The sequence below is a fragment of the Typha angustifolia genome, chromosome 4 (genome assembly GCF_048772165.1).
Source record: "Typha angustifolia cultivar Huaian chromosome 4, ASM4877216v1, whole genome shotgun sequence".
Classification (NCBI taxonomy): Eukaryota; Viridiplantae; Streptophyta; class Magnoliopsida; order Poales; family Typhaceae; genus Typha; species Typha angustifolia.
Window position 1 is genome coordinate 10,937,319 of NC_133242.1, and position 14,535 is coordinate 10,951,853.

Genomic DNA, 14,535 nt, shown 5'->3' on the forward strand with positions numbered 1-14,535 from the left:
ATTATAATTATTTTAAATTTAATCAATATCCGTTTAAAATCCGATCATTTATCCGAAAATTATCCGTATCCATTTAAAATCCGATCCTTTATCCGAAAATTATCCGTATCCGTTTAGTTAGGATATGGTTTTAAATTTTACTATCCGTCCAATATCCGTATCCGAATCCGTATCCGAACTAAAAATACGGATCCGGATATGAGTTGAGCACTATCCGATTCGATCCGTTTTCACCCCTGGCTGCACCTCTTTCCCACCAAAAATTCCATGGATTTTGACTGTTCTATGTAGTTCCTGTAAATATTTTTGGTTGCTTTATAATGAAGTAACTAGGATGATTACTATTTTCACTGAAAAGAAGAATTAAAAAAACTACTCAAAGATGAGAAGATTCAAAGGATCTTCCACATTAAGAAGTTAATGGGAAACATTCCATGAAAGAAAAATGATCTACAGCATCGAGTATTTTTTTAGCTTTTCCAAAGATTCTCATGCAGTTAACTCAAAAGCATTCATAGGAGACATGCATCATCCTCTTTGAGTTCTCTCTCTCCAATGTTTTATTTATTATTCATAAATTTGAAGACTAAATATGGGTTGAATAAACGACTAACTCTCTTTAGATACAGAGAAACTTAGGTTTTACTAGATTTTTAGTCAAAAGAGTAAACTGAATAGTCTGAGTTTTAATAATTATTCTGAATTAAATATAATTAAAAAAATAGAAAAAAGAAACAATAGGTAGAAGGAAAAAGAATTTTGACACCATAAAACGGTTTTAGTTAGCGGCGACGGCAGAGAACACCAATCGACCTGAAGAAGAACCCTAATTTTTCACCGTTTCCGCTTTCCAAGAATTCGGCTGGACCCGGTGTAGATGGACGAAACCTTAGCTTCTGAGGCGATCAGGAAGCGCCTCAACCTACAAAGCGAGGTTCTTCTCCTGCTCTTTTTCTCAGCGTTCTTCTTCAAGTGTTTTGTCATCTCTTACTTTTAAAGATCTTTGGAAGGAATTGTAGTTACGGAGTCTATGATCCAGTGTGCGTGGGGATGGAAATGTGATGAGAAAATGGTCCTCTTTTAGGTGAAGGTGGATGCTTGCGAATTATAGGTAGATTGAGAAGACGGTGAGGAATAATTTACAATGTGAGAGGCGATGCTTTTGTATGAGGTTAGCTTATGCTAAAAAGTGTCCTCCTTTGGCATGGGTCTTCTTGTTTAAGCTCCTATTAAGATTTCATGCCCTTGAAGACAGCTGAGATTGTGAGGGTGGTTTTAGTCCTAAACCTTGAACAGATGGGTACTTAAATTGCTAATGCTCGTTAGGATGTCATTTGATATTTTTCCAGTTCACAGCGATAAGATTTTATGCCCTCTCCCTCGAGCAATTCTTCTACTTCCGTTATTTCATTTGACGTCTTTCTCTGTCTGAGTTGTTATATGTAGGATACATTTGTAGTTGATTTAGACTCGGTATAACTTGACTCTTAGAACTTTCTAGTCTCGGAGACTGTGACCTTATATGATTTATAATTTCTTTAGACTGATACAGAATGGCACTCAAATCTTGCCTTACATGTGCAAATCTTGGTTAACTCATTTAGTCAATTCTTCATAATTCTATCTTTCCAATCGGACTGCCAAAGTGTGTAGGTCACTAGGCCTCACCAATGTGGGATCTAGGGAAGGCAACACATATACAGCCTTACTTCATTAATAGAGAGGTTGTTTCCATTACAAACTCATGCCATCAAGGACTTGATGAACTACTAGTAAGTGTTACACCAAGTGATACTCTTTCTCAATCAAATTATCTTATGAGGAATGTAAGTCATAAATGAAAATAGAAATGTAGATTTATTTGATTAATCAATTTGTTACCAACTAGCTTAAGTGGTTAGGCATTTGTGATTTTTATCTTTTTATATTTGATTAATCAATTAGTTATCAAATACTATAAAAGCTTAAGTGGTTAGGCATATGTGGTTTTTATCTTTTTATATTATAATACTCTTTCTCATTTTTGGGCTTGAGATATTTTTATGTTAGCCTGAGAAGCAGACTTGACTTGAATAGGTGAAGGGTTTTTTTAACTTTCATTTTATTAAATAGACAGGTTAGGTTTGGCTGGTAGCGAATTTAGGATTTCATGTTCTACTGCCATGTTAACTTACTAACTACTCTAAACAGTTACAACATGGTAGCTTTAATTTTTTTATATTCTAACATGGCTAAAAGAAGAAGCACTGTTCTGTACGTATTAATAATAAAGTTGGTTATGGACTCGTGGAGAGTTATGAAATGGGATAACTGTTCCAGATGTAGGATTTAGCTTTTCCAGAAATATCATTTTTCGTCTGATAAAGATATTCATTTTCATCATCAAGAGATCAAGTCACCTTGATTGAAAATACTTAAATAGCTGCTACCTTTTAATTTATTCATGTAAGCTTCTCTTTTTAGTCTCTCCTATATTGGCTCCTACCGACATTCAGATTCAAGCAAGAATTATGCACATATCACCTTAGGTTGCTTTTTCTGCTTGACGATGTGCAAAGTTTGTATGCAAGAGGAATTTAAAGTAATTCTTAGGGCCCCTTTATTTTTCAAAAAGAAGGTACGTTGATATAATTCTTTTTTCTATTAAAAGAATAGGGTTTCTGGGGGTTGCAGGAATGTTTTGTGTTGTATGGGTTGTTTGAGATATATTTAATATTTTTTGACATGTATTAAATTATATTTAGATGTTGTTTAGGATATCTGCTCTCTCTATCACATAAAATGTGCAGTAACATCTCCAGAAGTTCAAAATCTTCTTTTATCTACGACACATGTCTTTAATTTCAAAGCGTGGTAATGCCTTCACTGAGACTCAAGTTTGCAGTGCATTTCTACTAGGACGTATGTTCATTATCATCTTGAGAATTTTGTTCTTAATTGTTGTGCTAGGTTTTGAAGTGGCTAGTGGATTTTTCCAAAGAGCTGGAAGATAGATCAAAGAGTACGGCAGCAGAAATAAATGGACTGTTGGACCAGGCGGGAATTATGGAGATAGACATGAAGAATACTGTTATTTCTTTTAACAACCTTTCGTATGATCGGTTCATTGACCATGCAAGTATTAATCCTGATTCTTAGTTCCTTAATAGTCTGTAGCTTCATATTTCGACAATTTAAAGAATAAGTAAAGTTATCTTGTTTGCAAGTTACATTACTGAAAATCCTCTTTCACCAAATTCCTTGACCCAGTATTATACATGTCCAATTTGTCATTTGATTTCTGTGTCATGGATATAGATGAGTTAGACTACTATGATAGTATGGTTGACAGCAAAGTTTATGCATTATATACTTCTGCCCTAACTTATATGTGCTTAGTTCAGATGCCATGGCTTGTTGACTTTTGCAACTCTATCCCTTTTTTTGTAGAAGATTAGAATGACCATCGAAGCCCATTTTCATATTGATTAAGGACATAAAATGTGATAATATTGTACTTATTATCCTTTGACTCTAAAAGTCTTTTCATTTCTAATTTTCAGAAAGTTTCTGATGAAGATGATATGTCTTCAAATAAGGAGAATAAAGAGGCTTCAGGTCAACTGCACATCCATGCTCAGGATTATGAACTCGATATCTTACCGAGATATAAGGAAGCTTTATCTTTGGGCCTGACATCTTGTAAGAATCACTTGGAAAATAAAAGCCGTTCAAGCAGTTCCATTTTTACAGTAAGTTTGTATTACTTGCAAAGGATATCTTTGACATTTCTTCTAATCTAAAGCACAATAACTTGATTTTTCCCTATTTTACCAGTTATTGCCAAGAGACTGCAGACTTTGATGTATAAATCATTAAATTGAGAAATAACTAATAACTAATATAAAGTGATCATTCGATATTTGGATTTTGTTTTATCTGATGTATCTGTTTGTAAATATGATACATGTATATCTCAAATACAAAATTGTTCATTTGTTCTAAGACCTGTCAGTCAGTAAGTTATATGTGCTCCTCATGACCTCATCTAATTCCACGGATGGCCTTAGGTTCCACTACATAGATTAACATAACTAGGCTGATGATTTGTTTTTAATTTGTTCTTTGTTGGTACTAGATTTAAGCAGTTCTTACCCCATATGATTTCTATTACTATTTTTAATTTCCTCTACTGTTTTGAATTTTGAAGACTATGTCAGCCCACAGTATGCTTCCACATGTTATTGGTTCAGAAGAATATATTCATGATAACACCTGTGGCTTGACAGGTAGGATTACTTTTTCTCGTTAATATGCGCAAGGTGATTTCCTCATTCTTCCTGAACAAATTTTCTGTTTATGTGATTGAATTCTTGTTTCTTTTATATAAGATGACTTCACATCACCGAACTTGCCTGATGATTTTAGCTGGGTACGGGAATTCAAAAGTATTTCTTCAGATGCAGAAGCTCCTGATTTATTTGGCTCTCACATGCTTGGGATGCCACATGGTTTTAACAAGGTTGCTTATGGTTTGCTTTACTGTTATAATATTGGATGGATTTATCATGTCATGTTTTAGAAGTTCTCTTGTTGAATATTTATGTTCATTGATGCAGCTATTAGTTTAGAAGATAATTACTGAGTGTTGAAATAATTTAAATAAAAAATAACAATTATTAGTTTATTTCTAATATGGAATGTATCTCGTTGAATTTACATAATTCTAACAGAAAGGGAATAGATATATCTATGCTGATTATATCCAGCTGATTGACTTAAAAAAATGGAACTTATTTGCTTATGTTGTGCTGGTACATGGTCATATGTTTCCACTGATCTGTCATGATAGAAAGAAGTTCCTTCCTAGCTTGTAGTAACTGGTAAAAACATTTCAAAGCTTGGACAAAGGAGAAAATAAATATAAGGAAGTAAGAGAAGGAAGGAGAAGGTATGTGAAACCACCTAATACAATTAATAAGCACTATCATACAACTGTCAATATAATTGTTAGAAAGTTATTCTCAATTTCTCATTAGATAGTCACTAACATATCTAACCTGCCAATATTTTTAAGAGTCACATGTTCATTATTATTTTTAATTAGTGTTAACCTATAACTATTATGAAGATGAATAATGTCAGTACACCATGTGAGATTATGCCCGATTTCTTATAGATAGTAATTCTTAGCAAATATGGGATCTCATTTTAGTATTCATTTGGTTTATGCTAATAATGCTAGTAGTTTCTCAGCTTTGCTTATACAGCTTTCTTGTTCTGCAGTTTTGATCTTATCTTTTCTGTTTCAGGATGAGACCGAGCCGTTGGTATCTGCTGCATTAGATTTTAAAGCGATGCTCGAGGCAGCACTTCTTAATCCTTACAAATTTTGTATGTAATTCTTCTTTGTCCTTTAAAATGTTAGTAGATATGCCACAAAACATTATGCGATTCCATTCCTAGACTCTTCTTTGCACTAATAGACATTTTTTTCTTCTTATTATCAGTAATAAGCTAATTATTTTGTAATATAGCTGCTTTTTATTGGTGACCCAAAGTACTGTTTTTTTAAGCTTCCTGGTACCTAATATGAACTACTGTAATTATGGATTTTCATTAAATTTTTTATGCTTTTGACATTCGTGACGAAGATTGCATCAATGCAGAGACACTAGAGTTCAGACCAGGTAACATAGAAGATATATTCTTCAAAGTTGGAATTCTTGTTATAACATGCACATTTTCCAACCTGTACATATCCTTTTGAACTTCTATAGTCATCTACATTTTAATTCTCCTATTTTATTATTTGAATTCTCTCAGTATTTTAATTGACTATGCTATGGTGTTATTATTTTATTAAAGGAGTCCAGAACTTATGGTTGTAGATGTTCTGGTTTATTGTCAAAATTATCTCCATACTTCATAGAAATCTTAACTATACTATTTCCATATATCTTGTGTAGATGACGAGGAAAGTGTTTTGGCACATGATGCTTCAACTGATAACAAGGCTTCTGCTCAAACAGAAAAGAATGTGGTTAGTTTGCATGTTTCCCTGCCTATACTTGTGATTTCTTATTTCTCTTGTTTCTTTATTTCTTTTAATGTTAAAATTTGGAGAGCTTATGCAAGAAGATGACAACATTTGAAATACTGAAGTTTTGTAAAAAATTAAGCGAACATAGAAGCATGTTTGGTTCATATTGTCATGACTAGAAAATGTCCTTCCCTGAAAAGACCTTTATCCATCCACTTCTTTTAATATCTTGGAATCTGGAAAATATTTTCTTTATTTTTATCTTAATATGAGGAATTGCTTTTCTAGATTTTCTTTCTTCTTAAGCCATTTTTAGGGTCCTTTTTCTTTTCAAGTACTAGAAATGGTAATGAGGAACAGCTTCCAGCAAGTCAGACATAAGAAGGTAAATTTTCTTTTTCTGTTGACATCCTTTGTCCTCATAAACCATGGGAATTTCCATTGTTGCCTAACATACTTTCAAAAATATTTAATTAACTAAAATTTCTGGCAACTTAATAGATTATTTTGTAGCTGAGATGCAATGGTGAGATGGAGACAATTTGTAGATTATGGTTATCGAATACTCTAATAAAGTCTTCTTCTATCTTTAGAGGAACTTTTGTAGGGTTGCTCCTAAATTGGGTAAGTAAAAAGTATTTAATGTAAGGTCAAGTGTTGTTATTTCTTTTCCTAAGACTTCCTCTTATGTTTCTCCTCCCTCTTAAGGTATCTTCTCCCTTAATAATCACTCCTTGAGACCTTTGTGTTGTACTCTGGACATCCTAATCAACAGTTCAGTGCTATTTGTAAGATTTGTTAACCTTATGTGATAAATATTTATTCGTTGCTGGCAATTGGTATTCAACAAACTTACGGAGGTATAAATGAGTTCTGGTGTCTGGAAAGCAAATTTGATCAGTACTAGTTATTGTATTTTTTTAGCTTCCGTATTATTATCTCTAAGTTAATTGCTGATGAATGACAGAATACAGTTATGTCAAGAGGGCAAGAAGATGTTTCATCTGATAGTTTCCAACAAGAAGATGTTAAAGAGGAGGGCCTGACTTACGCCAAATATCCAGAAGGTCATGCTCATGAGCTCTATTCTGGGTTGATCACAGAGAGCCTATTTGATGCAGAGGATGAGCCCCTCTCTCTTGATCAAAAGGAGTCTGCTGACATGTCTGCCTCAACTTCGTGTTCCACATCTCAGGGTGAAGGCACAGTTGATTCTGGTATCCCCGCTGAAAGCACTCTCTCAAGAAATGATCAATTTTCTACTGATCCTAGCAAGATAATAGTACATACTGGCACTGGCACATTCGCAAGCACTAGTGAGATAGGAGATGGAAAGAAAACACCAGAAGAAAAATCTATTTTACATGAGGACGAATCTTCTGAGGGTTGAACCTCTGTACCACATGAACTGAAAGATCATGCAACATTGTTATCTATAATCCTTGCAATGACAATGGGGCTGTCTTCACCTCAAAAAGATGACAATGGGGGGCTGTCTGTGAAGTAATGTGTTGGTTATACACTTTTTCAATAATAGAAGGAAATCTGATCACAAGGATGAAGGAAATAAGGACTCGTGGCCTTTATTTGATGATCCGAGTTGCTTGCTGACAATTTCAACTGCCGACTCACTGAATATATAGACGAGTTGGGATTAATGAGGGAGGAGCGACTATCTGAAGCTAACAGTGTCTTGTCTTGACAGGACTGTACCATTCAATTGAACGAGGGGTATGAGCCACAGCTGCCGTTGTACGAGATAGTTCATTTGCCTTGTAATCTAGACTTGTTAAGTTTGGCTTTCTTCGATTTTGGAATATTGGGCAAAGTCTAATCTTTCATATAGTGATAGGAATTCGGCTTTTAAGTTGGGGTTGGTGCTAACAGGGTATAATCTAAAGAGTTTATTACTATACTTACATGTACATGTGAAAGGAGTTCAGTTTTATGTTTGATATAACATTCTGGTGATTCCAGCTTCTTCAAACTGTGACCTGCCTACTTGAAACTGTTACCTATTATTTAGTGAAAGGGTTTATAAACTGAAGGGTAACCATTGCAGTACAGTGGTCAGCTCCTATTATTTCTTCATTTTTTCTAGCTAGATAGTTGTGAAGTACGAATTTGGTCCGCTACGACCCATTTTTACAGAGGACCAACCTCTATATTGGAGCCATTAGCTAGGCAAACTACGGATCTCTTAAACTAATAAAAGAAATTAAAAAAGGGGGAGATATTTACATTTAACAACATATTTTTATTATTTGCAGTTTATTTACCCTATGTATTTTCAATATATGCAAATCATATCTTATACTTCACTAAGTATTTGCAGAACATACTTGTCATTAGATCCATCGACCAAATCTAATCAAACTCCTAAGTCATCAATTAACTATACTTTGCCGTTAGTTCTCAAGAATGTTGAATGGAATGTTTATTATTTTTTCTTCTTCTAACTTTGAGACTTTTGGCTAAAAGGATGAGCATCATTATGCCTTAGAAGAAGATGTAGATAAGGATGTTTTATTAGGCAAAATGGTCTGAACTAGATAGAATATTTTCTTTTTATGACATAAAAAAAACCTACCTCAGGGTGTTCTGTAGCTATTTGTAAAATTACAGGACGTAATTTGCAAAAAAGTAGTGGGTTATAAACTGTAAATACATAAAAAGGTAGGGTGTTAAATGTAGATTTCCCTGAAAAAAACGTCGCCTTTTTTGACTGAACCCCTATATTAACGGAACGACGATTCGACACTCAACAATGGTGGTGGCCTGAGAGCAGAGCGAAAAGAGTGAGATGGGAATCTTCGAATCGCTCCACTCGACGACGGAGGCTATCCGGGGGCGATTACCGGACCCAACACCAGCTAAGGACGTTACGGTCTCGGCCGCCAAATCTGTCTCCGCGGCAGCCGGGAAAGTCGGCGGGGTAGCGTCCGATCTCGGAGCAATCTGCCGTATCTCCGCCGACTACGGGTGGGGGGCCGTCTCCTGGGTTGACCGCACCGTCCGGGTCGATGGTTCTCGGCGGATTCATGAGGCGATGCCCGATCGTCGATCACGCCATCGCCGAGGCCACCAGGCCCTACACCGGTGTAGTAATCTCATCTCATCTAATTTATATAGGGTTTACGAAATATAGATATCTTAGAAGAATCAAAATGCTAAAATGATTCTTTTTTTGAAAAAAACAATCGACCAAAAAAAAAAAAAAGGTGGTATTCCGGCTTATAGGTACCTGAGGGAGGAGTGGTCGAAGGGCGGAGAAGTTCGAACCCCGCCGGCGAAGGACAAAGCAGTGGAGGAGGAGCTGCAGGCGCTTCGGAAAAGGGTGGAGATCATGGAGGCGTTGGCGAGGGAGGGTGGTGGTGGTGCGGCCGACAAGGCATCGGAGAAGCCCGAGGACGTGATCAGAGAATTCATGGCGAAGGGATTAAACATGGGAGGATTTGGTAAGAAAAATGAACAAATCTTTAAAGTGAAGTCTTCACTATCTCCCAGCCAGCATAATAATAGCATATAACTGAATTGGGAACTATTATGGCGATAGTAAGTACTGAGTAACTACTGTGGTTTTGGATTGTGTAATATAATATCACCTTATCCTAGATTGGGTTTGATGACTCTATTTGGTGAAGTGCTTATTATGATATCAAACCAAATCTGTTCCATTTTCCACCAACTAGAGTTCCAAGTAACATCTTGTCCATATAGAGCCTAGTAGAAATGCATCCCAGCAAAAATGTTGTACATAGAGTAGCAGGAATATTGAACATAGAGAACTAGAGATTACTAACTAGAGAGAAGATAGGGAACAATGCTAGAGATGTGGCTGGATACACAAAATTTGGAGGTCAAATAGAGGTGGTTATGGAGATAGGGGGTTTGCCGCAGACCAGGAGCATATACAACATGAGTCTCTTTAACTATCCGAGATCGACGACTATCATTGTTTTCTGTGTTTGAAAACCTTAAATCATCAAGTTTGAAGCTAACTAGGTGAAAACAACGGAAGAAGAAAGAAACAGATTATTAGAGACATGTCCTCATGCTGATATCAGAAATATGCCATCTGAATGATGGATTTCAGACTACATCTGAAGGAAAATAGGGCAGTGTGATGCTTCTGACTTTTGCTTCAGTCATTCTTCTTCTCAAATTTGGCCCTGTCAGCTCCACTATACGGCGCCACATTATAAGCATACTGCTGGATGACAGAGAAGACGACCATCTCAAGAATTACCAAGACATTCTGAATTGCTTCCTGGATATGCTCTACATCCAACCAGAAATGATGGGATCGAATAACTCCTGCAGCAGCTAAGACGTCGAGAGCAATTCCCTGCACAAAACGTTGTTCAACCCTTCAATTTCTTTCCTTTCACAATCGACAAGCAAAGGGGCTTCTGTTATGTATAAAGAGATGCAAGAATATATTCCACATCTCCCACCAATGTTTCGGTCTCAACACAAACTGATTGGCGTTGATTAGTATGCTGTTAGAGCAAAATCAATCCAATGGATGGAATAATGATTGGCTATCTTACTATTTCGAAAATCTATCAGGAAGTTCTCAAATTTCTGAAATAGCTTTCCATAGTACATGACAGTGTTTGTTCCTTGTGCTGTTTACCAAGGATCAACCACTACATCCTTTAACTTTTATAATTCTAAAAGTTCATTCAGATCTTGAAATCTATTAAAATTTAGACAGTAGGTGAATGTAAGAAGATCATGAGAAATAATATGTAAACAAGTACCTGCCAAAAGCAGAAGAAGACAATCCCTTTGATGCAGAGGAACTTTGCCAGAGGATTATGTGGTGCCAACTCCTTTGCAAACACATGGTAGAAGATAACCAAAGCATATAACGCCACGGAAACTGAAATGTTCAGTATGATGGTGAAAGTCCAGCTGATCCAACTCGGATACAGTCCGAGAAGCTGAAGTGTTATCATTAGAACAGAGCAGATGGGCCGAATGACGACAAATTGCCATGTCCAGTACTTAAGAAGCTTCAACGAATGATGATCCAGACGGACAGTATGAGGCTGCATTCCAGATATATCTCTTGATATTAGCAGCTAAGATACAAAAACGGAACTAGTGGAAACTAGAAACTAGTATTGAAATAAAGTAGTAACAATCTTCCGTAGTTAACAGGACTGAGCAATTCTTCTTGGGGATAATGATGATTCTTTACATGAATGTAAGAGCTAGACAGCATTTGATAGACAGATTAGATATCTTGAACCCAGCCATCTTTTAAACTCAAGATATGAAATGTTGCACAAAATTAACGTCACCTTTTGCAGGGTGAAGCACCTGCACGGTTCATAGATTTCTTAACAGAGTAGAATGAAGTAAACGTCTATAAAAAGGGTAAGTTTCAGACATAGATGTAAACTGTTAAATACACAAGCCCATGATTAACGAAGGAGTGGATTTAGTTTAAAATCCCAAATGCCTTAGCAAAATTGGTATAAAAGTTGAGGAACATAACACCCAATTCATGTGGCTGAATGCCTACCACAATGTTATATACTCATTAGTCAATTGATTGCAATCTGTACATCAGCTCTACAACCAACTAATTCTTGAACAACGGCATGGTTCAGAAGGTGTCCTTGCCCATAAATTTATGATATCTTCTCCTAAACAAAAAGACTTTCCCATCCATTTTTAGCACTCTATTCATTATAAATGTTGTAAAAAAACAGGTGGGCATCTATTTTTATCATACTTTGAGATTGAAACGTACCAGGAAAAGAGAGAAAGGGAAAGAGTGATGGATCTCCCTTCCTTTGATTTCGTCAGGAACTATATTCTTACTGATAGAGATATTCAAATAGCTATACATCAATGCCATGAACTTAGCAATCACCTGCGCATAATAAAAGGAGTAGATAAAGAAATTTATCCGGAAGTCTTCAGAAAATAATATGCATACATCAAAGGCTCACCAGTGCCTCATAGCATTCTTTAATAGAGTCTAAGAATGTGAAGAAAACTTCACTTCCTTGGATGTCTAGCAAACCAGCAAAGGAATCAATGGCATACAATGGAGCCATTAGTATGATGACAATTATAGCCTTCTGTTCCTTTGGGTTTTTCCAATGGAAGAGATGGCGCGATATCAACTGTACTGTAAAAAGAATGGAGAGTACCACACAGCATGTTGTCCCTAGCAGAGTCAGAGTCTTGGGATCCATTCTAGTTAAATCCATCTGGGGGAAAGAAATGGTTTATTCATCAGGAAGTAGAACTGCAAGGTGGCCATATCAGAATCTTTAGATATCTGAAGAGTTAACAGTACCAACTGCATACCAAGCACAAGAAGGGTACAGGTAATATAGCCTAGTTTTGACATTCCTAGCAATGGGACAAGCAAATTTAAAGCTGTGATGAAGATAATCCACTCTTAAAATTAGATCAATCTAAAAGTAACAATAAGCGTGAAACGTTGTTAGTTAATCCAAAAGCACAGATTTTTCATTCACTGAGACTTTGAATCACAATGTGGTCAAGAATCATCAAGACACATTCTATCTTCGGATCATGATGATGAAGAAGAATTTGCGGGCACATTTCCATCATTCATGCCGGCTTCCAAAAGCAACATAATCCTTATGGCTACTACATGTTAGTAAATAAGTCTAGGAAAGAATCCAACTGAGGCCCCTAAAACCAAAGCAAAACCCAACCCAACACGATCGATCTCTACAAAATACACACCTTGTGGCTACTTTCTCTTCAGTTCAATGCGTAGCAAAATAAAAAGTCTTTCTGGAATAAAAAGCAAAGAAAAAGATGAAGAAATCATACACCGATTCCAGTACGCGATGAATAAACGACACTACTTACCAGAAGAGAGATAGAGGTTGGTAGGTGAAATGGTGATCGTGGCTTGCTAACAAACCGAATATTTTATAAATAAATAAATGAATACTGGACGACTACCCACAGCTCTACTCGTGTTTCTCATGATCTCATCTCTCTCTCTCTCTCTCTCTCTCTCCAAAGCTTTAAAAATGATTAGCAGAAGAAGAAGATGGTTCGTGCTATGGAGATGAAGAAGTCTTGTGTTAAACACAATCTCCATTTGCTTCACCACATGTCTACTAATTTTTCACAGGTTCATATCATTAATCAAGTTATTCCTAGTCGCAAAAGATGAGAGTTTTGAAGTCCCAAATCTTCTCTTATGCTCGATCTTGCATAATTTGCGACAGCACGAACATGCAGGGATTAAAGCCAATTGGGCTTTGTAATTTGGAAGATCCAATCCACTTAGTCTGCCAGTTCTTATTTATATATAAAAAAATGATCAGCTTTATTTGTATAACAATATATAAGTAGATAGAATCATTTCCCTCATCATCTATATATTGATGCAAAATTTCCTTTACTTGAGTTGCAAACACGACAAGAGTTCTTTCAACCTTTGAAGCAAATGAATACAAATCCAAATTAATGAAGAAGTTCGGTACCAGTTCTTTGTTCACAGTACTGAACAACACCATGCTTAAAGCTAGTTTGACTTCAAGCAAGTCCAAGTGCAGATCTTTAAACTAATGTTATTTTCAGCTTCCATCGAAAATGAAACCAAGGTTGTAAGGTAGTTGAATATTGGAAGAAGTGGACTGCAGGAGACTTCTCACTCTATTTTAAACTGTTTCGATCTCAGATTACATTATTAAAATGTAGCCAAGTTCAAGAAAATAATGTGCCATTTGCTTGCAGATAGCAGAGGTGTCAATTTTGCCAGAAGCTGGAAGCCATTTTAATCAGTGTCAACCAAGCATCTGTAAAGGTTTGTTTTAGTTCCATAAAATTAAGAAAGATGAACGATAAGAGTAGGAGGAATAATTCTACATCGATCTTTCATAGGTGAGTAATCTCATGTCTCTGTCCTCTGTCCCCAAAGATTACTGGAGCAAACTCAAAGATAGGAAATTTATTGAATTTGATACAAAATTTAAGCACAAGTTTATACATTAATGGTAGAATAATAAAAGAGTCAAAAGAGTAATTCAATATTATCTATTCACTTATTTAAGTTTGTAAAGAGAAATAAATAAAAATTAACTTTAAAAGTGTTTATCATGACAAAAAACAAAAAAGTGAGTTTAGTTCATATTAATTATTTTGGTAGTGTATATAAAGTATCAAATTTTATTTAGACTTTGGGTGCTAAGGAATACTTATTTTTATGAATAAAAAAAAATTCTATACAAATCAACTCATTATTTTGATTTAGTTTGTGCACATTGTCAAGTCCATTTCATGACTAGGTATATTATTTTAATAAGATTTTATGACTGTTCAATCAGATTATTGTTACCACCAACATTATATGGGACAAATAAAATGTCTAGAATTAAGGCCACAGCATCTTCCCCATTACTTCATCAAGTCAATCCCAGAGGCATTTAATTATTTTCCTCCCAACCATGCACACCTTCTTTATTGCCACATGGTTACTCTGCACTGCCCTCAACTGCTGC

At 35.7% G+C, this 14,535-nt stretch overlaps 3 protein-coding genes across 7 annotated transcripts; 2 read left to right on the forward strand and 1 right to left on the reverse strand.

Annotated features, from left to right (window-relative positions):
* Positions 1–792: 792 nt before the first annotated feature.
* Positions 793–8,113, forward strand: LOC140759744 (uncharacterized). The gene is made up of 8 exons (XM_073096382.1): positions 793–934; positions 2,950–3,114; positions 3,543–3,731; positions 4,190–4,268; positions 4,371–4,501; positions 5,292–5,373; positions 5,949–6,022; positions 6,990–8,113. Exons 1-8 carry the CDS (start codon positions 878–880, stop codon positions 7,410–7,412), a joined length of 1,200 nt encoding a protein of 399 aa, XP_072952483.1. The 5' UTR covers positions 793–877; the 3' UTR covers positions 7,413–8,113.
* Positions 8,114–8,695: 582 nt separating this feature from the next.
* On the forward strand, positions 8,696–10,151 carry LOC140758694 (uncharacterized). Of its 2 annotated transcripts, none has more exons than XM_073094945.1 (2): positions 8,696–9,126; positions 9,244–10,151. In XM_073094945.1, exons 1-2 carry the CDS (start codon positions 8,826–8,828, stop codon positions 9,549–9,551), a joined length of 609 nt encoding a protein of 202 aa, XP_072951046.1. In that variant the 5' UTR covers positions 8,696–8,825; the 3' UTR covers positions 9,552–10,151. The 2 variants fall into 2 exon arrangements, with proteins under 2 accessions (XP_072951046.1, XP_072951047.1); XM_073094946.1 differs by having other exon boundaries at positions 8,698–9,123; positions 9,244–10,150.
* A 15-nt stretch (positions 10,152–10,166) lies between these two features.
* LOC140758692 (uncharacterized) lies at positions 10,167–13,144 on the reverse strand. Of its 4 annotated transcripts, none has more exons than XM_073094943.1 (5): positions 12,893–13,144; positions 11,992–12,255; positions 11,790–11,912; positions 10,789–11,079; positions 10,167–10,370 (listed from the first exon to the last, which is right to left on the reverse strand). In XM_073094943.1, the coding sequence occupies exons 2-5, from the start codon at positions 12,253–12,255 to the stop codon at positions 10,167–10,169; spliced, it is 882 nt and encodes a 293-aa protein (XP_072951044.1). In that variant the 5' UTR covers positions 12,893–13,144. The 4 variants fall into 4 exon arrangements, with proteins under 4 accessions (XP_072951044.1, XP_072951045.1, XP_072951042.1 ...); XM_073094944.1 differs by lacking the exon at positions 12,893–13,144 and adding an exon at positions 12,854–12,875; XM_073094941.1 differs by lacking the exon at positions 12,893–13,144 and adding an exon at positions 12,764–12,863.
* Between the last annotated feature and the right edge of the window lie 1,391 nt (positions 13,145–14,535).

Coding starts and splice junctions, on each gene's coding strand:
- LOC140759744 (XM_073096382.1), top strand. CDS start 878: ATGGACGAAACCTTAGCTTCTGAGGCGATCAGGAAGCGCCTCAACCTA. Junction 4,269..4,370: donor TAACACCTGTGGCTTGACAG/GTAGGATTACTT, acceptor CTTTTATATAAG/ATGACTTCACATCACCGAAC. Junction 6,023..6,989: donor CTCAAACAGAAAAGAATGTG/GTTAGTTTGCAT, acceptor GATGAATGACAG/AATACAGTTATGTCAAGAGG.
- LOC140758694 (XM_073094945.1), top strand. CDS start 8,826: ATGGGAATCTTCGAATCGCTCCACTCGACGACGGAGGCTATCCGGGGG. Junction 9,127..9,243: donor CCAGGCCCTACACCGGTGTA/GTAATCTCATCT, acceptor AAAAAAAAAAAG/GTGGTATTCCGGCTTATAGG.
- LOC140758692 (XM_073094943.1), bottom strand. CDS start 12,255: ATGGATTTAACTAGAATGGATCCCAAGACTCTGACTCTGCTAGGGACA. Junction 11,080..11,789: donor TCCCTTTCTCTCTTTTCCTG/GTACGTTTCAAT, acceptor TCTGGAATGCAG/CCTCATACTGTCCGTCTGGA. Junction 10,371..10,788: donor TCTTCTTCTGCTTTTGGCAG/GTACTTGTTTAC, acceptor CGTTTTGTGCAG/GGAATTGCTCTCGACGTCTT.